This window comes from Physella acuta, unplaced genomic scaffold, assembly GCF_028476545.2.
Source record: "Physella acuta isolate Inbredline_101_S28 unplaced genomic scaffold, ASM2847654v3 ptg000074l, whole genome shotgun sequence".
NCBI classification, from domain to species: domain Eukaryota; kingdom Metazoa; phylum Mollusca; class Gastropoda; family Physidae; genus Physella; species Physella acuta.
The window spans coordinates 844,836-872,046 of record NW_026731594.1 but is presented as its reverse complement, the minus strand read 5'-3'; the positions used below and the strand labels follow the sequence as shown (position 1 = coordinate 872,046).

The 27,211-nt window shown below is 29.5% G+C and overlaps 1 protein-coding gene across 1 annotated transcript; it reads right to left on the bottom strand.

Annotated features, from left to right (window-relative positions):
- Positions 1-7,693: 7,693 nt before the first annotated feature.
- Positions 7,694-25,792, bottom strand: LOC131952998 (CD209 antigen-like protein A). The gene is made up of 6 exons (XM_059315975.1): positions 25,699-25,792; positions 25,301-25,412; positions 23,321-23,481; positions 23,142-23,197; positions 22,865-22,961; positions 7,694-7,798 (listed from the first exon to the last, which is right to left on the bottom strand). Exons 2-6 carry the CDS (start codon positions 25,362-25,364, stop codon positions 7,694-7,696), a joined length of 483 nt encoding a protein of 160 aa, XP_059171958.1. The 5' UTR covers positions 25,365-25,412; positions 25,699-25,792.
- Positions 25,793-27,211: the final 1,419 nt, after the last annotated feature.

Genomic DNA, 27,211 nt, shown 5'->3' with positions numbered 1-27,211 from the left:
TATATATATATATATATATATATATATATATATATATATATGACAATTTTATCTTTTAGTCTTCTTAAGGTCATGTGTAGTGAGACAACTGATTGCTATTGGTTTAGTTACCAGCGAATTACTGGGCTTCTATTTGATGTTGCTTGTGATTACCGTTTAAGTGGCAACGATAATCGAAATGGGAGTCTTATTTGGTTTGACTTTAATTATTTACTTAATCAAGGCAGCTTCCAGAGAATCTCTCAGCAAAACGAATGTCCAAGAAACGCTGGTATTATAGGCCCATTGAAACATAACAATGTTACACAATGTGGAAATAAATGCATCTATATTCTTTTGAACAGTTTCTTAATTAGTAGTGATATCGAATACAGTACATTAGAATCAAATTATATTGACCAATGTCCCAATGTCTGTGGTACTTCAACTCAGCCACCTAATGGTACACCATCAGCATCTCAGGCAGCCACAACTGCAAGTGTACATACACCCAGTAGTCAGACAGTAGCACCGACCACTTTATCGACGAATGTCTTTGTAACATATACTGATGGTGCTATACACAACACAAGTACAGCATTAACTTCAAAAGGTGAAACAGACACAAATACTGTAATTATTGCAGTCACAGTGAGTGTCGGGGCCATCTTAATAATTATTATAATAATTATTATTGTGTGTGTTGTGAGAAATCGAAATAAATCAAAACAGGAAGGACGAGAGAAAGGAGTGCAGGAAAAAAATAACACAATAGCACTCGATGATACTTATACAAGCACCTCAGACTATAATAGCATAGATGACAAACAAAAAGGAACAACTATAATTCCTGTGAATAATAAAGGAAAAAGTGTTAACCAGTATCAGAACTCGCTATCGCCAGTCAAAACAAAAGACAGCTTATCCACATCTGATACAACACATGTTAACGTTAATCTTGTGGGTGACATCTACGCTGTGGTTAACAAACCGAACACAGCATCACATAAAACAAACACAAAATCACAGGTTGAAAACATGCCAACATCAAACAATGTCCCCGAAGGTGGTGATGACTGCAGCTATGTCGACAAACCAGGCTCACATAACTCACCCTCACGTGAAGGTCAGGCGACAGAGTACTCAACACTGCACCAGGTCAACAGGATGCCTGACGACACCTACACACATCTAGGTGAGCAGTTAACACGGCAGAATCAAGTGACCAATATAGGAGAACGCGATGAATCAGGAAGTCGAGATGGACCTAGTGACATTCAGATCGTCTATCTGTCAGCTAAGGGTACTGGTCATAATGATGAAATGAAGAGGACTTCAGTAGAAATTTAACTCTAGCCTTAATATTGATCACTTAACATAGTTTAAGGAATTCACCAAACTGTAGTTCTTATTCAAACTTATTCTGGTTTTACGTATTCTGTTAATGTTAAATGTTATTTTTATTTTACATAAGCATGAGTGTTTAATAATATGCATTATAATTGCAATTATTGAAACATAGGCCTATTCCTAAAATGTATATACATTTAATAAACTGATGTAGAAAACATTGAATTGACCACAGACAACCAGTGATTGAAACATATAATTTCATATATAAACATGCATATACGAAAACATGCAATCGAATAAAAATGCACGCACACATGAAGAGATTCAGTGATACAACAGTGCATTTAACAAACAGAACTTTGTAATTTACTTTTCCTCAAACTATTTGTATTTATTAATAAACTGTTCGGTATTTTTCCGTGCATCTTAATTGCACACAAAAAAGATATAAAAACCTTGGAGAATGTAATTCAATATAACACTGGAGAAATATAGGCTTAATTAATTGTACACACACACTTAAAGAAAATATACTTCTATAGATTTCTATCGCGCACACGATGACGCCACAAATCAAATAAAAACTTCAAACACAAGTACACACGTCAACCTACCACATAAACATGTGTGGGTAGTTTAGGAAGTATAACTAAAAGCCGTACTTTGGGCTGTAATGTTAAATACACATTTTTGCTATGTTTGTTTAGTTAATAGTTTAGCTTTTAGGAATACGGCATAAACTTGGGTGTAAACTGACTGAAGTTGTGTAAATAATGTAAAGTGTATAATTATAGAAGACTTGCTTATTTTAGGCTATGATTATGTGGTTACATATTTATACTATAAAGGGTGTATCTGATTATTGATTTACATTTTATAAATAATTTTCATGTTGCGTTACCGCCAGTTATGTTGAAGTAATTGTTCTGATATGATCTTTTTTTTAGCATTGTTGTATATTGCACTTGTTTCTTAAATAAACATTTAATAAATATTTAGAATATATACATTTAAATATTAAAGTGCACACTATATTTATTTCTGGTTTTATTGGAAATTTAAATAAAATCAATTGCATTATCGATAAATATTGGTTTTAATTTTTAACAAGCACTTTTGAGAGTTGTGTATATACTGTGTCATTGAGAAATAAAAACAAAAATTCCGTTCTTTAAAATCTCAACATTGTTTCCTGATTTTGTTACAACCCGATTTTTGCTTATAGATTGCCATCGTATTGGTGCTAACAACTTTAAAATACAGCTATTATACTGGAATTAAAACATTAAAACAATTATAGGAAACAATAAGAAATTACTTACTTTGATTTTTCTTTTTGTGGTAATTGTTACACAAATTTAAGGCATGCATGTGTAATCAGTACGAGGCAATATTCACTTTTTATAAACTTATTCTGCATGTAAAATTCATGATTGTTTTATCCAATTCTTATAAGTTTCTATAAATAATGGCTGTATTCATTCCCTGCGGCCGAAAAGCGAAGAATTATCTTAACTATATTTTAAGACTCAACCATAGCATCCATATAACCCACCTCAAACATAAACAATCATAAGATTGTGAGTCAAGACGTGAAAGACAATACAGACACACATGCCCAACAACAGATAATTATTACATCGTGTTTATACTTGCGTCATGTATCCTACATACGTCTTTGGAAAAAAACTCTCCAAGTAAACGTTAAGTGAAAACATTATTTCACTTATGAGTGTAGTTACTTGCAGCGTCCTTTTTTTTCTTTGTTTTGTTCTTTTCTAGACGTATAGTATGCATGTACATGTGTAGTATACATGGTGCAAAGGTACACACAGTATAATATTACTTTTTAAGAACAAACCACTCTTTTTAAAATAATGTATTAAAGAAATGTTTAACGTATACATCCATTAATCTTAAAAAAAACCTGACGTCAAATTGCGTGTTAAAACATATCTAATCTTCTGGGTTCTTAATAACATTAGATATCTGTTGTTTTTTTTTTAAGATAATTGAAAATCCACCGAATGAGTTTAATTAATTTCCTGCCGTCTATTTAGCAAATTGTTTGTTTGAACATTTTAAAACATTTAAAATTTTTTCTCATGTATAATAATTGAGAACTGTGTTAATAGTTAAAATAGTTTCGGTATACACATATGCATTAATGTTGAATCTTATTAATATTACTGTACATCTGTGCAAAACGAATTTCGGCTGTGTAGGCCTAGGCGTGTTTTTCAAACTTTGTTTAACAAGCGAGTGGATAGTTATGCCATTTGTGCACTTTAAAAAATACATGTATAAAAGGGTATTGGATTGGGTGTAGTGAATGTCCACACCCAGAAACTAAAATAAAACTGTTTTTTATGATCATTTCTACAAAGTCCACTTAGCTAAAGAGCTTTTAATGAGGAATTTCATGTTCATACTATATAGCCAGCTTACTACATTAAGTATTAACACAATTATAAACTTCATTGTCAAGTGCTGTAAAACAAAATATGTATATTGAAGCAAGAAATTTTTTAAAAAATTGAGAACTGCAATATAGTCGTTTATTCCATACTAATTAACCATTTTGACAACAACAAAAAATTGACAGCAACAAATTTATTATATGATATCAATTTTTTTCTATAGTAACATAGCTCGCTAATTGCGTATGTTTTGACACCTACGTGTAAAGCCTATGTTATCATTAACTTCATTATATGAACACAACTCGTCAAAGTTTTTGAGAATTATCAAAAAAGATTAACAGGTGACATCACTGGCTGATATGACATTTCACAAAAAATTAATTAACCTTCCTCTAGTATAAAAAGAACACAGGATTGTCGTTACTAAAAATCATTTGCTTAAGCCAATTACCAATGTATATGCTGTTTCGCAAGGAATTATAAAGTAAGTGAAAATGAACTTTTTAACAACTATTTTAACTTGTGTTCATAAAGTAATGAACTTTATCATACATTATTTGTATGTGTTTAATTATCAGGCGTTACCTCTTTTCTAAATTATTAACATGTGCAGAGACAGTCAATGTGGAAAAAAAAGCATGTATCGTGTATACGACCTAAATGAAGATAGAGAGTTTGAATTACATTTAAATTGTGTATATCTTCCTTTAAGGTATTTTAATTATGAAGTAAATGAAAAAAAAAAACAACGGTAGAGTGCTTAAGTAAATTTCTTAATTGTGTTATGTTAATCTATGTGTACTTTATCAAGACTGCCTTCAGATCTGATGATGGGTGTATTCTCTACACTGATACTTCTGCTATTAGCCCTGGAGAGAACGTGTGTGTCACATCTACTAGAGAATAACTACGCCAGGAGGCTGACTATTGCTGATGATCTGATCAACATTGTATTCGCTGAAGATGCCTACACTATGTACGTCGCATTTGTTTTAAAGTACATTTTATTACATGCTATACTACATATTCATCTTTTCCCAGTGTGTTCCTAAGATATCACTTATGAAAAGTCTAATTTTAGTCTTAGAAAAAAAATTCTTTCTTTATTATGTTTTTTCATTGTTGCAATAGCTTGTTTGGTTTTAAAGAAGGGTGTTATATTTGTATTGGTGGAGTGTCTTTTAAAATTGATACTGCTACCAAAATATATGAAATATTTTACGTCCTCTACGTAGACCTATTTCTAACAGATACTTGGCTAGTTCGTCTGATAATTTTTAACTTATCGAAAAAAATTACAAACATAATTGCACAATTACATCGCCAATTTAAATAAAATGTAGAACAAATATGGCACTTTAAAATTTAAAAAAATAAATGTCATTTAGATAATTTACAATATGCAAACTCAATAGTTGAAATCGTAGTTTGAAAAACATTCAATAGAGCTACACAAACTGTGTATGTTTTCAAATAAGAAAAAATAAAATGCTCTATTATGTATGTATCCCAGGTTCTTTGACTGCTTAAATGAGTCATCCATCTACTCATGCCAAGCTCTGGCTAGCACATCCACTGTATCAGAAAACCTACAAGACGTCGGTATAACAGAGATCAGATACACGTATTTGTTGGGCGGCACCAAATCATATCAGCCCAAGATCTGTTCCATCAACGACGTCCATCACGATCACCTGACAGGTAAAAACATCACCTGCCACAAGCAGGTAAACGAGTCAGTCATGAGCTGCAGTCATGAAGTCATCATTAAGTCAAGTTTTTCTCGTGCCTCTGTCCTTAACGATAATGCTAGCATGTGTCTGGACACTGCGATGAACATTTCAATTTTCTACTCCAATTTTAGCCAAATTCTTGATGTACAAACAAGTCATTTTCCTATTGCTGATCATGTTCAAGTGACTTCTCCTGGTATAGATAGAACAGCTAATACACTGGGGGCGTTTACCACATCTTCAATTTATAAAGAAAATGGAAGTTCAGTTTTTGGGAATACAAGGAATGATATTAACGAGAATGTAACAAACATTGATACAACAAAGAACATTATTGTTAGCAAAGATTCAATCATATCTGGGGAAATCACAACGAAAATGTTTGTAACTGAAAATATCTCTGAAAATTCAATCGTAAGCACTAGTATTGTCAATAGGAACATTAACAACAGAGCAAATACAGAGAGCTCTGTTGATATAATAAATGCTGATACAACTTCAGAGAATGAAGGCGTATCTAAAAACACTCCTACAAATACCCAAACAGACACCGGATCCAAAACCATCAACGCTTACATGAAAATAATATTGATATCCGGTATAACTGGTACTTTTATAGTAACACTAACTGGCGCAATTGTTGTAGTATTTTGTTGCAGGCGAAAGCAAAGATGTATTACGACATCTTCAGATATCGAGTCCAACCCGGACACAAACTGGTCAGGTTTGGCTAGTTTTAAAAAACAACCTCAATTTTCTACTTACAGCCATACAAATCAGCTGTACGCCACTCTAGATTTGGATAGAAGTGTGAAGAACGACTACTTTAGCGTGTTTCCGGAAAACACATACTCCACGACCAACTCTTGCAAGAACAAGAACTTGATTAAAAAGGCAACGTTAGCTCCCTTGAAACCTTCAGTGAGTTTTGCAAAAGAGGGAATTTTAGCGAAAAAGTCGACTGAAAGAAACATGAGAGATAGCAGTTTTAGACATATGTACACGTATATAGATGAGGCGTACACAGGATTCGGGGACTGGGATAACGGGTACACATTCATTCCCCCGGATACGTACGCACGGGTGTCGAACAAGCTTCACCAATCATCGGCTGACCGCTTAGCGTCTTCCATACCGTATAGAGCCTCTGATGTCAACTACCTTGTCGTACCGGAAGAGATTCGACACAGTGAGTATTTCCCGATACCAGACATCAACACCGACTACATCCGAACGTCGATACTTGTCGATGATACCAGGCTTAGCGATTACCTAACAATGCCGAATATTTACATTGAGAACAACCATTTTCAACCATTTACCGACTACAAGACTTCAAGCTACATCGACCCTGTAGAAAACAACGGAGCTAACGGCAACACTGTAATAAATGAAGAGAGCCTCAACACAAATTCTCAAAAGTGTTGCACTACCGAAATGGATGAAGATCCTGTTAACGGAAATTCCCACAAATCGTATATTACCGTTGAGTTTTGAAAAAAAAAACAACACATTATTCGGTAGTCAATTTGATTCTTTTAATAAGCTTACATTCTGGATTTTTAATAGAAAAAGCATGTTAAATTACTCTTATTTTTGTGCTATATACTTCTTTAAATAAAAAAAAAATAATTGCATGTCACGTTCTTTAAGTTGTTTATAAATAATTTGGGTATTTTTTTTTCAGAGAAAAAAAATGGAATCTGTAATGCTCTGGGTCATCTATATAATGTGTTTTGTTAGGATTAGACCCACATTTGTGTCAGCGTAAGGAAACTATGATCCATGTACAGACACTTGCATTAACTACACATATACACATTCATACATATATGCATCTATATATATAATTCTCTTCTTGGGTTGTCTAAATTAATGTAACTGACGTGCAGTGTCTTTACGCGTTTGTCGTTTGATATGTCGTCATACATCCTTTGTCGCTTTAATAGAATAGTGTTGGTAGAGGCACGGTCTGTTTGGGTCGCTGATGGGAGTTGGATGGTTTGTCTGTCAGTTGCGGATGGTGTGTCGGTCGGTATAGTTTGGTTGCTGTGTGCTTTAGTAAAGTGTCTTGTTAAATTACTTAGTCTTGTAAATAATTCCCCGCAAGTTGTACATTGATGTCTTCCTCGAATATGTACCGTATCGCGATGCTGAACTAAATTGTCTTTGCGGGTGAATACCCGCTCGCATATGTCACACTTGTTACGGGTCATGGCTGGGTGGGTGGTAGGCTGGGCGGCTTCCATCATGTTTTGTTGACGAGTTGTCTAGTGGGTGGAACTGTTGGATGAGTGGGTAGGTCGCTGGCTGTAGAATAAAAATAAAGATTAAAGTAAATACATAAAAAAAAATACATATTTAAAACAAAACTAAATTGAAAATGAAACGTACCTATGGGTTGGTTTGAACGTCTAAGCTGATCGTGAAGTTAACTATAGGTGGAGATCCGAAGTGGTGTAGATGGATGTAGTTGGATCCTTTGGTTCAGTGGAGGCGTCGGGGATGGGTGGGTAGCTCAATAGGGTTAGTGTGTTGAGCCTGTTTTGTCGATGGGTCGGTTGTACACCAAAAAGGAATACAGTTGACTACTTATTTAGATACATATTTATTTAAAGGGTATTTTAATGGGGTTAGTTCCCTTAAAAAAATACGTACTATTAACCTTACCTCGGTGTACACCACAAAAGTAAAGTAAATACATTCTAATAAGCTTTGATGAAAGGGTATTTTAATGGGGTTAGCGCCCATAAAACAAAAAGTAATATTAACCTTACCTTTAATAGAATAAACACGCACAAAAAGATGTGGCCCGTGGAGGGTTAGGTGGACGTATTGGTTGAGTCCTAAGCTGGCGTGGGTTAGTCTCAGGAGTAAACGGCGGTCTCAGGCAGGATAAGTCGCGGTGATTCTTGGTTCGGAGTGTGAAGTCGATGTGATTAGAACACAATTTTCGCGTTCATTTATACGGTTGGTCGGCCTAAGTGCGGGATCAGCTGTTGCACAGCTGTTGCATAATGACCTACGTACTTCACGGAGAGGCATTTAATGGCTTCGATTAATTATCTGGTGTGATCGCTTCAGTGAACCCGACATAAATCCATAATGCGTGACCAATTTAATTAGGCTGGCTATCATGTTGATGATGGTCAGTGGGTGCGATCAATATTAACTCGGACCGTATACGGTCCCTCTCAAAAACAAAGGTTCGCTTTTGAATCGATAAGTAACAGCTGTCGCTAACGAGTAACAGCTGTGGTTTAATGGATGTTGAGAGAAAGAATGTTCTATTTTCGGTACACGTTCGTTGTGTTGGAGAATTTAACCTGTTTTTTGTACACGTTCGTTGTGGGGGAGAATTTAAAGCAACATACAAAGAAATAAAATGAATTTCAAAAAAATAATCAAATTACGTAACTAGTTAATAAAAAAGTTAAAAAATCATAATTAAAAAATTAAAAATTTAAAAAATTAAAATCAAATTACGTAACTACTCAATAAAAATTACACAATATAAACAAAGTAATTAAATTAAACAACAAGTAAACAAACAAAGTAAACAATTTAAAATCAAACAAATAATCAAGTTACGTAACTCGTTAATAAAAATTAATAAAAATTTAAAAAATTAAATTCAAACTCATAAAAAAACTCATTAAAATTACGTAACTATGTCAATGATGACGTCACAAGGTCACTAATTACGTCACAATGTCACTGATTACGTCACAAGGTCACTGATTACGTCACAAGGTCACCGGTGGTGACCTACTGACCTACTTCCCCAACCACCTCCCCCGCCACCAGGCGGGGGAGTATTTTACTATATAACATGTTTAACCCTCACCATCCTGCTCCCCCAGGTGGGGAAGTATTTTACTATATGTCGGTGTCCCTCCACCTCCCCCAGGGAGTATTTTACTATATGTCGTTGTCCCTCCGGATCCCCCCACCACCACCCGGTGGTGGAGTATTTTGCTATATGTCATTGTCCATCCGCATCCCCCATGCGGGGGAGTATTTTCCTATATAGCCTTTGCTCCTGCTCCTGCTCCACCATGCGACCCAAAAGGGACCTAGTATACTACTTCTAAGGCAGACCGTATTATTTTGATTACCAGTACTTATATACATAGGATGATTTAAATAAATTGTGTAATTTACCTCAGTAAAAAACGACCTTTTAATTACATATTTTTCAATAAAATGAAAAGCGTCGGTGGTAAAGGAATGCTTTCGTTTTTATAGATCGAGGGAAAGTGCACGTGATAATTCGTGACAGAACTGAATTGTAAAAATAGACTACCCCCACTTGGACTGACGTATTGATGGTGCAGTTGCGTTTGATTGCATAAGCTGTTTATTAGTAATGCACGATGTCGGGACACAAGCATAAATATCAAATTATTACTACTATTCGAGTTCGCGGGGTCGACGATGGAATATTTAGATTTTATTAAAGAGTTTGTTTATTGATCTTTGCTAGTAATAGCAATACCGAATGAATTTGTAACATAAGGTGTAATACCTGCTTGAATGGATGGCGTTGTTGTGTTAGTATTTATTTTTGTATTTTCTAGATTATGTAGTGTTGTGATTGCTCTCTTTATCGTAGTAGCTACTTCACTTGTCAGCATTGTCAAAGGTTTCGTGTTTGTAGCTGCTTGACTGAGAGATGTCGTAGACTGGTCAATAGTAATGGTACTGACTACCTTCTTGCACACAAATGATTTATTATGGTAGCAAGAATAATCGTGCAACTTGTCTGAAAGGAATCAATATTTAATATAGTTTATATTCGATTCATTACAATCATTTGATCTTGTAAATGTAATTGATTACTAGATAAATAGATTTAAGATTTATAGATAAATAGAGTGATAGAGTGATAGTGTGATAGATTGATAGATTGATAGATTGATAGAATGATAGATTGATAGATTGATAGAATGATAGATTGATAGATTGATAGATTGATAGATTGATAGATTGATAGATTGATAGATTGATAGATTGATAGATTGATAGATTGATAGATTGATAGATTGATAGATTGATAGATTGATAGATTGATAGATTGATAGATTGATAGATTGATAGATTGATAGATTGATAGATTGATAGATTGATAGATTGATAGATTGATAGATTGATAGATTGATAGATTGATAGATTGATAGATTGATAGATTGATAGATTGATAGATTGATAGATTGATAGATTGATAGATTGATAGATTGATAGATTGATAGATTGATAGATTGATAGATTGATAGATTGATAGATTGATAGATTGATAGATTGATAGATTGATAGATTGATAGATTGATAGATTGATAGATTGATAGATTGATAGATTGATAGATTGATAGATTGATAGATTGATAGATTGATAGATTGATAGATTGATAGATTGATAGATTGATAGATTGATAGATTGATAGATTGATAGATTGATAGATTGATAGATTGATAGATTGATAGATTGATAGATTGATAGATTGATAGATTGATAGATTGATAGATTGATAGATTGATAGATTGATAGATTGATAGATTGATAGATTGATAGATTGATAGATTGATAGATTGATAGATTGATAGATTGATAGATTGATAGATTGATAGATTGATAGATTGATAGATTGATAGATTGATAGATTGATAGATTGATAGATTGATAGATTGATAGATTGATAGATTGATAGATTGATAGATTGATAGATTGATAGATTGATAGATTGATAGATTGATAGATTGATAGATTGATAGATTGATAGATTGATAGATTGATAGATTGATAGATTGATAGATTGATAGATTGATAGATTGATAGATTGATAGATTGATAGATTGATAGATTGATAGATTGATAGATTGATAGATTGATAGATTGATAGATTGATAGATTGATAGATTGATAGATTGATAGATTGATAGATTGATAGATTGATAGATTGATAGATTGATAGATTGATAGATTGATAGATTGATAGATTGATAGATTGATAGATTGATAGATTGATAGATTGATAGATTGATAGATTGATAGATTGATAGATTGATAGATTGATAGATTGATAGATTGATAGATTGATAGATTGATAGATTGATAGATTGATAGATTGATAGATTGATAGATTGATAGATTGATAGATTGATAGATTGATAGATTGATAGATTGATAGATTGATAGATTGATAGATTGATAGATTGATAGATTGATAGATTGATAGATTGATAGATTGATAGATTGATAGATTGATAGATTGATAGATTGATAGATTGATAGATTGATAGATTGATAGATTGATAGATTGATAGATTGATAGATTGATAGATTGATAGATTGATAGATTGATAGATTGATAGATTGATAGATTGATAGATTGATAGATTGATAGATTGATAGATTGATAGATTGATAGATTGATAGATTGATAGATTGATAGATTGATAGATTGATAGATTGATAGATTGATAGATTGATAGATTGATAGATTGATAGATTGATAGATTGATAGATTGATAGATTGATAGATTGATAGATTGATAGATTGATAGATTGATAGATTGATAGATTGATAGATTGATAGATTGATAGATTGATAGATTGATAGATTGATAGATTGATAGATTGATAGATTGATAGATTGATAGATTGATAGATTGATAGATTGATAGATTGATAGATTGATAGATTGATAGATTGATAGATTGATAGATTGATAGATTGATAGATTGATAGATTGATAGATTGATAGATTGATAGATTGATAGATTGATAGATTGATAGATTGATAGATTGATAGATTGATAGATTGATAGATTGATAGATTGATAGATTGATAGATTGATAGATTGATAGATTGATAGATTGATAGATTGATAGATTGATAGATTGATAGATTGATAGATTGATAGATTGATAGATTGATAGATTGATAGATTGATAGATTGATAGATTGATAGATTGATAGATTGATAGATTGATAGATTGATAGATTGATAGATTGATAGATTGATAGATTGATAGATTGATAGATTGATAGATTGATAGATTGATAGATTGATAGATTGATAGATTGATAGATTGATAGATTGATAGATTGATAGATTGATAGATTGATAGATTGATAGATTGATAGATTGATAGATTGATAGATTGATAGATTGATAGATTGATAGATTGATAGATTGATAGATTGATAGATTGATAGATTGATAGATTGATAGATTGATAGATTGATAGATTGATAGATTGATAGATTGATAGATTGATAGATTGATAGATTGATAGATTGATAGATTGATAGATTGATAGATTGATAGATTGATAGATTGATAGATTGATAGATTGATAGATTGATAGATTGATAGATTGATAGATTGATAGATTGATAGATTGATAGATTGATAGATTGATAGATTGATAGATTGATAGATTGATAGATTGATAGATTGATAGATTGATAGATTGATAGATTGATAGATTGATAGATTGATAGATTGATAGATTGATAGATTGATAGATTGATAGATTGATAGATTGATAGATTGATAGATTGATAGATTGATAGATTGATAGATTGATAGATTGATAGATTGATAGATTGATAGATTGATAGATTGATAGATTGATAGATTGATAGATTGATAGATTGATAGATTGATAGATTGATAGATTGATAGATTGATAGATTGATAGATTGATAGATTGATAGATTGATAGATTGATAGATTGATAGATTGATAGATTGATAGATTGATAGATTGATAGATTGATAGATTGATAGATTGATAGATTGATAGATTGATAGATTGATAGATTGATAGATTGATAGATTGATAGATTGATAGATTGATAGATTGATAGATTGATAGATTGATAGATTGATAGATTGATAGATTGATAGATTGATAGATTGATAGATTGATAGATTGATAGATTGATAGATTGATAGATTGATAGATTGATAGATTGATAGATTGATAGATTGATAGATTGATAGATTGATAGATTGATAGATTGATAGATTGATAGATTGATAGATTGATAGATTGATAGATTGATAGATTGATAGATTGATAGATTGATAGATTGATAGATTGATAGATTGATAGATTGATAGATTGATAGATTGATAGATTGATAGATTGATAGATTGATAGATTGATAGATTGATAGATTGATAGATTGATAGATTGATAGATTGATAGATTGATAGATTGATAGATTGATAGATTGATAGATTGATAGATTGATAGATTGATAGATTGATAGATTGATAGATTGATAGATTGATAGATTGATAGATTGATAGATTGATAGATTGATAGATTGATAGATTGATAGATTGATAGATTGATAGATTGATAGATTGATAGATTGATAGATTGATAGATTGATAGATTGATAGATTGATAGATTGATAGATTGATAGATTGATAGATTGATAGATTGATAGATTGATAGATTGATAGATTGATAGATTGATAGATTGATAGATTGATAGATTGATAGATTGATAGATTGATAGATTGATAGATTGATAGATTGATAGATTGATAGATTGATAGATTGATAGATTGATAGATTGATAGATTGATAGATTGATAGATTGATAGATTGATAGATTGATAGATTGATAGATTGATAGATTGATAGATTGATAGATTGATAGATTGATAGATTGATAGATTGATAGATTGATAGATTGATAGATTGATAGATTGATAGATTGATAGATTGATAGATTGATAGATTGATAGATTGATAGATTGATAGATTGATAGATTGATAGATTGATAGATTGATAGATTGATAGATTGATAGATTGATAGATTGATAGATTGATAGATTGATAGATTGATAGATTGATAGATTGATAGATTGATAGATTGATAGATTGATAGATTGATAGATTGATAGATTGATAGATTGATAGATTGATAGATTGATAGATTGATAGATTGATAGATTGATAGATTGATAGATTGATAGATTGATAGATTGATAGATTGATAGATTGATAGATTGATAGATTGATAGATTGATAGATTGATAGATTGATAGATTGATAGATTGATAGATTGATAGATTGATAGATTGATAGATTGATAGATTGATAGATTGATAGATTGATAGATTGATAGATTGATAGATTGATAGATTGATAGATTGATAGATTGATAGATTGATAGATTGATAGATTGATAGATTGATAGATTGATAGATTGATAGATTGATAGATTGATAGATTGATAGATTGATAGATTGATAGATTGATAGATTGATAGATTGATAGATTGATAGATTGATAGATTGATAGATTGATAGATTGATAGATTGATAGATTGATAGATTGATAGATTGATAGATTGATAGATTGATAGATTGATAGATTGATAGATTGATAGATTGATAGATTGATAGATTGATAGATTGATAGATTGATAGATTGATAGATTGATAGATTGATAGATTGATAGATTGATAGATTGATAGATTGATAGATTGATAGATTGATAGATTGATAGATTGATAGATTGATAGATTGATAGATTGATAGATTGATAGATTGATAGATTGATAGATTGATAGATTGATAGATTGATAGATTGATAGATTGATAGATTGATAGATTGATAGATTGATAGATTGATAGATTGATAGATTGATAGATTGATAGATTGATAGATTGATAGATTGATAGATTGATAGATTGATAGATTGATAGATTGATAGATTGATAGATTGATAGATTGATAGATTGATAGATTGATAGATTGATAGATTGATAGATTGATAGATTGATAGATTGATAGATTGATAGAGATTGATAGATTGATAGATTGATAGATTGATAGATTGATAGATTGATAGATTGATAGATTGATAGATTGATAGATTGATAGATTGATAGATTGATAGATTGATAGATTGATAGATTGATAGATTGATAGATTGATAGATTGATAGATTGATAGATTGATAGATTGATAGATTGATAGATTGATAGATTGATAGATTGATAGATTGATAGATTGATAGATTGATAGATTGATAGATTGATAGATTGATAGATTGATAGATTGATAGATTGATAGATTGATAGATTGATAGATTGATAGATTGATAGATTGATAGATTGATAGATTGATAGATTGATAGATTGATAGATTGATAGATTGATAGATTGATAGATTGATAGATTGATAGATTGATAGATTGATAGATTGATAGATTGATAGATTGATAGATTGATAGATTGATAGATTGATAGATTGATAGATTGATAGATTGATAGATTGATAGATTGATAGATTGATAGATTGATAGATTGATAGATTGATAGATTGATAGATTGATAGATTGATAGATTGATAGATTGATAGATTGATAGATTGATAGATTGATAGATTGATAGATTGATAGATTGATAGATTGATAGATTGATAGATTGATAGATTGATAGATTGATAGATTGATAGATTGATAGATTGATAGATTGATAGATTGATAGATTGATAGATTGATAGATTGATAGATTGATAGATTGATAGATTGATAGATTGATAGATTGATAGATTGATAGATTGATAGATTGATAGATTGATAGATTGATAGATTGATAGATTGATAGATTGATAGATTGATAGATTGATAGATTGATAGATTGATAGATTGATAGATTGATAGATTGATAGATTGATAGATTGATAGATTGATAGATTGATAGATTGATAGATTGATAGATTGATAGATTGATAGATTGATAGATTGATAGATTGATAGATTGATAGATTGATAGATTGATAGATTGATAGATTGATAGATTGATAGATTGATAGATTGATAGATTGATAGATTGATAGATTGATAGATTGATAGATTGATAGATTGATAGATTGATAGATTGATAGATTGATAGATTGATAGATTGATAGATTGATAGATTGATAGATTGATAGATTGATAGATTGATAGATTGATAGATTGATAGATTGATAGATTGATAGATTGATAGATTGATAGATTGATAGATTGATAGATTGATAGATTGATAGATTGATAGATTGATAGATTGATAGATTGATAGATTGATAGATTGATAGATTGATAGATTGATAGATTGATAGATTGATAGATTGATAGATTGATAGATTGATAGATTGATAGATTGATAGATTGATAGATTGATAGATTGATAGATTGATAGATTGATAGATTGATAGATTGATAGATTGATAGATTGATAGATTGATAGATTGATAGATTGATAGATTGATAGATTGATAGATTGATAGATTGATAGATTGATAGATTGATAGATTGATAGATTGATAGATTGATAGATTGATAGATTGATAGATTGATAGATTGATAGATTGATAGATTGATAGATTGATAGATTGATAGATTGATAGATTGATAGATTGATAGATTGATAGATTGATAGATTGATAGATTGATAGATTGATAGATTGATAGATTGATAGATTGATAGATTGATAGATTGATAGATTGATAGATTGATAGATTGATAGATTGATAGATTGATAGATTGATAGATTGATAGATTGATAGATTGATAGATTGATAGATTGATAGATTGATAGATTGATAGATTGATAGATTGATAGATTGATAGATTGATAGATTGATAGATTGATAGATTGATAGATTGATAGATTGATAGATTGATAGATTGATAGATTGATAGATTGATAGATTGATAGATTGATAGATTGATAGATTGATAGATTGATAGATTGATAGATTGATAGATTGATAGATTGATAGATTGATAGATTGATAGATTGATAGATTGATAGATTGATAGATTGATAGATTGATAGATTGATAGATTGATAGATTGATAGATTGATAGATTGATAGATTGATAGATTGATAGATTGATAGATTGATAGATTGATAGATTGATAGATTGATAGATTGATAGATTGATAGATTGATAGATTGATAGATTGATAGATTGATAGATTGATAGATTGATAGATTGATAGATTGATAGATTGATAGATTGATAGATTGATAGATTGATAGATTGATAGATTGATAGATTGATAGATTGATAGATTGATAGATTGATAGATTGATAGATTGATAGATTGATAGATTGATAGATTGATAGATTGATAGATTGATAGATTGATAGATTGATAGATTGATAGATTGATAGATTGATAGATTGATAGATTGATAGATTGATAGATTGATAGATTGATAGATTGATAGATTGATAGATTGATAGATTGATAGATTGATAGATTGATAGATTGATAGATTGATAGATTGATAGATTGATAGATTGATAGATTGATAGATTGATAGATTGATAGATTGATAGATTGATAGATTGATAGATTGATAGATTGATAGATTGATAGATTGATAGATTGATAGATTGATAGATTGATAGATTGATAGATTGATAGATTGATAGATTGATAGATTGATAGATTGATAGATTGATAGATTGATAGATTGATAGATTGATAGATTGATAGATTGATAGATTGATAGATTGATAGATTGATAGATTGATAGATTGATAGATTGATAGATTGATAGATTGATAGATTGATAGATTGATAGATTGATAGATTGATAGATTGATAGATTGATAGATTGATAGATTGATAGATTGATAGATTGATAGATTGATAGATTGATAGATTGATAGATTGATAGATTGATAGATTGATAGATTGATAGATTGATAGATTGATAGATTGATAGATTGATAGATTGATAGATTGATAGATTGATAGATTGATAGATTGATAGATTGATAGATTGATAGATTGATAGATTGATAGATTGATAGATTGATAGATTGATAGATTGATAGATTGATAGATTGATAGATTGATAGATTGATAGATTGATAGATTGATAGATTGATAGATTGATAGATTGATAGATTGATAGATTGATAGATTGATAGATTGATAGATTGATAGATTGATAGATTGATAGATTGATAGATTGATAGATTGATAGATTGATAGATTGATAGATTGATAGATTGATAGATTGATAGATTGATAGATTGATAGATTGATAGATTGATAGATTGATAGATTGATAGATTGATAGATTGATAGATTGATAGATTGATAGATTGATAGATTGATAGATTGATAGATTGATAGATTGATAGATTGATAGATTGATAGATTGATAGATTGATAGATTGATAGATTGATAGATTGATAGATTGATAGATTGATAGATTGATAGATTGATAGATTGATAGATTGATAGATTGATAGATTGATAGATTGATAGATTGATAGATTGATAGATTGATAGATTGATAGATTGATAGATTGATAGATTGATAGATTGATAGATTGATAGATTGATAGATTGATAGATTGATAGATTGATAGATTGATAGATTGATAGATTGATAGATTGATAGATTGATAGATTGATAGATTGATAGATTGATAGATTGATAGATTGATAGATTGATAGATTGATAGATTGATAGATTGATAGATTGATAGATTGATAGATTGATAGATTGATAGATTGATAGATTGATAGATTGATAGATTGATAGATTGATAGATTGATAGATTGATAGATTGATAGATTGATAGATTGATAGATTGATAGATTGATAGATTGATAGATTGATAGATTGATAGATTGATAGATTGATAGATTGATAGATTGATAGATTGATAGATTGATAGATTGATAGATTGATAGATTGATAGATTGATAGATTGATAGATTGATAGATTGATAGATTGATAGATTGATAGATTGATAGATTGATAGATTGATAGATTGATAGATTGATAGATTGATAGATTGATAGATTGATAGATTGATAGATTGATAGATTGATAGATTGATAGATTGATAGATTGATAGATTGATAGATTGATAGATTGATAGATTGATAGATTGATAGATTGATAGATTGATAGATTGATAGATTGATAGATTGATAGATTGATAGATTGATAGATTGATAGATTGATAGATTGATAGATTGATAGATTGATAGATTGATAGATTGATAGATTGATAGATTGATAGATTGATAGATTGATAGATTGATAGATTGATAGATTGATAGATTGATAGATTGATAGATTGATAGATTGATAGATTGATAGATTGATAGATTGATAGATTGATAGATTGATAGATTGATAGATTGATAGATTGATAGATTGATAGATTGATAGATTGATAGATTGATAGATTGATAGATTGATAGATTGATAGATTGATAGATTGATAGATTGATAGATTGATAGATTGATAGATTGATAGATTGATAGATTGATAGATTGATAGATTGATAGATTGATAGATTGATAGATTGATAGATTGATAGATTGATAGATTGATAGATTGATAGATTGATAGATTGATAGATTGATAGATTGATAGATTGATAGATTGATAGATTGATAGATTGATAGATTGATAGATTGATAGATTGATAGATTGATAGATTGATAGATTGATAGATTGATAGATTGATAGATTGATAGATTGATAGATTGATAGATTGATAGATTGATAGATTGATAGATTGATAGATTGATAGATTGATAGATTGATAGATTGATAGATTGATAGATTGATAGATTGATAGATTGATAGATTGATAGATTGATAGATTGATAGATTGATAGATTGATAGATTGATAGATTGATTGATAGATTGATAGATTGATAGATTGATAGATTGATAGATAGATTGATAGATTGATAGATTGATAGATTGATAGATTGATAGATTGATAGATTGATAGATCGATAGATTGATAGATTGATAGATTGATAGATTGATAGATTGATAGATTGATAGATTGATAGATTGATAGATTGATAGATTGATAGATTGATAGATTGATAGATTGATAGATTGATAGATTGATAGATTGATAGATTGATAGATTGATAGATTGATAGATTGATAGATTGATAGATTGATAGATTGATAGATTGATAGATTGATAGATTGATAGATTGATAGATTGATAGATTGATAGATTGATAGATTGATAGATTGATAGATTGATAGATTGATAGATTGATAGATTGATAGATTGATAGATTGATAGATTGATAGATTGATAGATTGATAGATTGATAGATTGATAGATTGATAGATTGATAGATTGATAGATTGATAGATTGATAGATTGATAGATTGATAGATTGATAGATTGATAGATTGATAGATTGATAGATTGATAGATTGATAGATTGATAGATCGATAGATTGATAGATTGATAGATTGATAGATTGATAGATTGATAGATTGATAGATTGATAGATTGATAGATTGATAGATTGATAGATTGATAGATTGATAGATTGATAGATTGATAGATTGATAGATTGATAGATTGATAGATTGATAGATTGATAGATTGATAGATTGATAGATTGATAGATTGATAGATTGATAGATTGATAGATTGATAGATTGATAGATTGATAGATTGATAGATTGATAGATTGATAGATTGATAGATTGATAGATTGATAGATTGATAGATTGATAGATTGATAGATTGATAGATTGATAGATTGATAGATTGATAGATTGATAGATTGATAGATTGATAGATTGATAGATTGATAGATTGATAGATTGATAGATTGATAGATTGATAGATTGATAGATTGATAGATTGATAGATCGATAGATCGATAGATCGATAGATTGATAGATTGATAGATTGATAGATTGATAGATTGATAGATTGATAGATTGATAGATTGATAGATTGATAGATTGATAGATTGATAGATTGATAGATTGATAGATTGATAGATTGATAGATTGATAGATTGATAGATTGATAGATTGATAGATTGATAGATTGATAGATTGATAGATTGATAGATTGATAGATTGATAGATTGATAGATTGATAGATTGATAGATTGATAGATTGATAGATTGATAGATTGATAGATTGATAGATTGATAGATTGATAGATTGATAGATTGATAGATTGATAGATTGATAGATTGATAGATTGATAGATTGATAGATTGATAGATTGATAGATTGATAGATCGATAGATCGATAGATCGATAGATTGATAGATTGATAGATTGATAGATTGATAGATTGATAGATTGATAGATTGATAGATTGATAGATTGATAGATTGATAGATTGATAGATTGATAGATTGATAGATTGATAGATTGATAGATTGATAGATTGATAGATTGATAGATTGATAGATTGATAGATTGATAGATTGATAGATTGATAGATTGATAGATTGATAGATTGATAGATTGATAGATTGATAGATTGATAGATTGATAGATTGATAGATTGATAGATTGATAGATTGATAGATTGATAGATTGATAGATTGATAGATTGATAGATTGATAGATTGATAGATTGATAGATTGATAGATTGATAGATTGATAGATTGATAGATTGATAGATTGATAGATTGATAGATTGATAGATTGATAGATTGATAGATTGATAGATTGATAGATTGATAGATTGATAGATTGATAGATTGATAGATTGATAGATTGATAGATTGATAGATTGATAGATTGATAGATTGATAGATTGATAGATTGATAGATTGATAGATTGATAGATTGATAGATTGATAGATTGATAGATTGATAGATTGATAGATTGATAGATTGATAGATTGATAGATTGATAGATTGATAGATTGATAGATTGATAGATTGATAGATTGATAGATTGATAGATTGATAGATTGATAGATTGATAGATTGATAGATTGATAGATTGATAGATTGATAGATTGATAGATTGATAGATTGATAGATTGATAGATTGATAGATTGATAGATTGATAGATTGATAGATTGATAGATTGATAGATTGATAGATTGATAGATTGATAGATTGATAGATTGATAGATTGATAGATTGATAGATTGATAGATTGATAGATTGATAGATTGATAGATTGATAGATTGATAGATTGATAGATTGATAGATTGATAGATTGATAGATTGATAGATTGATAGATTGATAGATTGATAGATTGATAGATTGATAGATTGATAGATTGATAGATTGATAGATTGATAGATTGATAGATTGATAGATTGATAGATTGATAGATTGATAGATTGATAGATTGATTGATTGATTGATTGATTGATTGATTGATTGATTGATTGATTGATTGATTGATTGATTGATTGATTGATTGATTGATTGATTGATTGATTGATTGATTGATTGATTGATTGATTGATTGATTGATTAATAAATAGATTGATTGATATTTTGATTGATCAGTTGATTGATTGATTGAAAGTTCGGTTGAATAAAATACTCTACCAAAAGAGTGAGCCACTCCACAATCTTCTCCAATTCTTCCAGGCTGTCCAACGTCCCATAGAATGAGATTCACGTCTGACTTATCAACCCATCTGAAGCGACATACACAAAAATACAACAGTGGTATAGTTGCAATGTACACTAAAACATCACCATGTACACACAGCAAGGCTTAGTCTTTTAAGTTACATATTTTAAAATATTTTCAAAATTAAATTGTATTAAAAAATCTTTAATATTTGTTAAAGAGGATTTTAAAAAATGCAATATACTTCCATGCATCGTTCGTCCCAGTTTTATATAAACCGATCCAGACATATGTTATGCCCTGAAACAAATTGTACAAATATATTATTACAAAAGCATTTTTTACATTCATGAATAATAGTGCAAAACAATGATTAGGCTACGAAGTGTAAAATAAATTAACGAGAAACCAAAACTCAATTACTTGTTTATTTAAGAAATCGATTTCCTCTTGCGAAGTGAGACTGACGAGGTTGGCGTTAAAATGAGAACAAAATGTTTGTGCTTCTTGCCAAGTTTTTGAAGCGGTCTGTTGTAGGTTGTAGCAATTTCCAGCATAATGTATCCAATCTGACCCTGGGCATTCTGAAAATAAACAGTTATCATCAGTAAAATAAAAATAAACAACAATATATTTGATGATATTGTTACTATTCGTGAAGATGATGCGTATGTTAAATATGTTGAATCTACATAATGAATAAATTACATATACATTAATGTTTGAAGGCCTATAAAGTAAATGTTATCTTTCAGAAGGAATAATTCATAGAGCAGATGAATTAGATCTACATTTTTCTTGATCACGGCATAGGAAATTATGTTGTGGTTAAAAATACACCAAGACGCCTCTACTTTTCGTAGCATGAGTCAGTCTGGTGTCAGAGCTGGTGTTTTTTCGAATGCCGTACAGCAACATCGTAACAGCGATCAGGCACTCCAGATCTACGCGCTAGAAACAGAGCATTCTATCTCTCAGCCAGATTTCCCGTTGTGAAGGCCCAGTGGCGTAGGCAGGGGGGGGGGGGGGTTAGGGGGGTCATAAACCCCCCCATAGACCCCTCGGTATATATATATAACAAGTATCAGGGGGGTGCAAATCGAAAGTTTGAGGGGGGGGGGGGTGCAAATCGAAAGTTTGTCCTCGGGTAAAAATTGGACCCCCCCCCCTTGAGACGATCCTGGCCACGCCACTGTGATGGCCTATACTTATTTACATACGTTAATGTAAATAAAGTGTTTAATAGACATATAGCCCATGAAGGAGAAATACAACGATCGCTACACTGATATTTTTTTCTTTTTTTTCTTCTCTGAACCAAAACCAATGAATATAATATCAATTTAAACCTAAATCTAAACATAAGCCTCTAAAAATGAACCTTAAGTCTACCCATGGGGGCGGGGTGTGTGGACCGCATAGGGTGACACCATTTAATGGGTGACACCATGGCAAAAAGATGCAATATATAGACGAAATATGCTTTTTGCCATTTCAATTAATGATTAATTAGCGTTATTCCACCTATATATCCACCTATAACTGACAATAGATGAACATCTTTACTGTGCACCATTTAAAATTATACACACACACACACATATATATATATATATATATATATATATATATATATATATATATATATATATATATATATATATATATATATATATATATATATATATATATACATACATTTTTAACGTATTAACTTGGAAACAGAAAAAAATGCCAGCAAATACTCTAACACAAATACAAGGCAACACGGAAACACAAACGCTAATACACATAAAAACACAATATAAAACAAATATGCAAACACAACACATACGCAAACTCAATCACAAACATAAATGCTAACACAAAAGTTAATACAAAAGCAAAAGCAAACAAAAATACAAACGCAATGGAAACACGAAAATGCAAACACGAATTCAAACACAAAAGAAAACACTAACGCAATTAAAAGCATTCGTAAACTCAAGTTAAAACGCAAACGCAAACACGTTATCAAATTACATTTCCCATTAGTTTCGCAACCAGAGACAGCCTTCCCACATTCTCTAATTTAACCACCCAATTAAATAACATCCCAACAGTTAATGTGATTTTTAAGAAATCATAGAAATAATTAAAAACAATTATAAAATACAGTATCGACTAATCTTAAAATTCATCTTTTATATTTATAAGCCCTAACATAATTATCATAACGGTAAAAAATATTATATATATATATATATATATATATATATATATATATATATGTATGTATGTATATATATATCTATATCTATATATATATATATATATATATATATATATATATATATATATATATATATATATATATATATATATATACGTTTCTTATATATGTAATGCTGTAATTGTATTTACTTGTTTCCGTTTGATAAGTGGTCGTGATCCATTGGCAAAACATCAAATAAATGAAGAATAGCATGCTTGACCTTGTAGTATTGAGCTTCTATGCCACTCGTATACAGTTCACCTATTAGAATGATGTTGTCTTTACAGAGGTAGCTATATTCAAAGTTTCATATTGATTAGCAAACATGAGCAATTAAAAAGGTGGGTAAAATTCAAGCAATGGAAGACTGCACGATCTGAAAAATGATGCTACATTAGCATTATTCTTTATGATTTTTAATGTTAATGGAAAATGTATCTGCCAAGAATTATGCTTTATGTTTACTAAAATGTGAATACAGTTCTAGCATTCAATAAAAATAGTGTTATTATTTTACTAACTTTAAGATTTTAAAAAAATATCTTACTTCTATTTGAACGAGCCAAACAACATTTGAAATTGTGTTCTCAACACTAGCACAGTACAACAACTGATTCAAGCCGAAAGTCCGTTAGTTATCAATGCGTTTCGCTATTTAATCCCTTAAACCGGATGTGGAACAGGATCAACTTAAGACAATATGAAATAGATTTTATGACAACGTGCAGTAACCCTTTACCTACTGTCAGTAATTATGAGTACCACTTTAATTAAGCGCCTATATTATGTTTAATTTAAAATGATTTTTAATATAATTAATAGTAATATATGTCCTGAGTCACCAGTAGGTGAAGGGTTTGATGTTAGTTGCAAATTTTCGGTGCGGCGCTTTTGTTTTAATCTCTTCCTGTATTAGTAGTTTACAATCGTGCTGTACGTGTTCTTAATTGTCTTTAAATTTACCTTATTATTACATGTTTTCAAGGCCAAATATTGTCATGGGTAACTTCCACTTATAAAATTTTAATCAAATTGTCTTGGTATTAGATCGATGGTTAAACGAATACTTGTGACAACCGTCATAAATTAGAACAACAATTTAAAAAAAAATATTTAAAAAATGTTTTAATAACAAGCCTTTATGTAATAATGCACTAAAAATTAGAAAATAAATTAAATACTACTATTTAATTAAGAATTAAGAAAGTCATGTATCCCTTTATTATCTATTGGATAACTTTACTAATATTTAATTTTCTTTTTGGTTATTTAAATAGTAGTGAATAATTTATTTTCTACTCTTTAGTGCATTATTACATAAAAGCTTGTTATTAAAACGGTTTTTATGAAAAAAAAAATTTAGTGAATTAAAAATTTTAAAAGTTTAAAATACAGTTGCATGACTAAAAACCATTGCGCACTTAATGAATGTAATAACGGGCGTATAATAGTGTGACATAGTTGGGTAAGACTGCCTACTAATTTGGTTAATTCGTAAAACAATTAGTTAGGCATCCAATAAATTAAAATTTAATGTCAGATTGTATATTTTTGTGTCTTGACACACCTTCCGACTTTAAACCGTCAGTTAGAAGTACCCGAAATTACGCACGGCCAATTCGATCTAGACGGACGACAGACAGAAAAAGTAAGTTAAATAAAATTTTGAAAAATAAATCTATAAAAAACTATTTAATAACAAGCTTTTATATAATAATTCACTAAAAAGTAGACTGTTCCCATAGAAAATCAATTAAAAATAGTTCTCAAAAAATACTTTTGTCTTGTGTTTATGTTTGGTGATTTTTTTTTAAATGCTTGTCATGATGATTGCCATGTTATTAGCTAACACATTTTACAGTTTATTCCTATTTTGTTAATTTTTTTTTGGAAAAAATATTCTGCATTCCTGAGGGTACTTATACGTACCAATACATTTTTGGGCCATTAACATTTAAAGAAAGCAAATTTTCTTCAAATGCTTTAAGTGTGCCAAAAGGAAATATAATAATACATTGTTTAAGCCAAAATTTCATTTTGAACTTAATTCCGTAAATAAA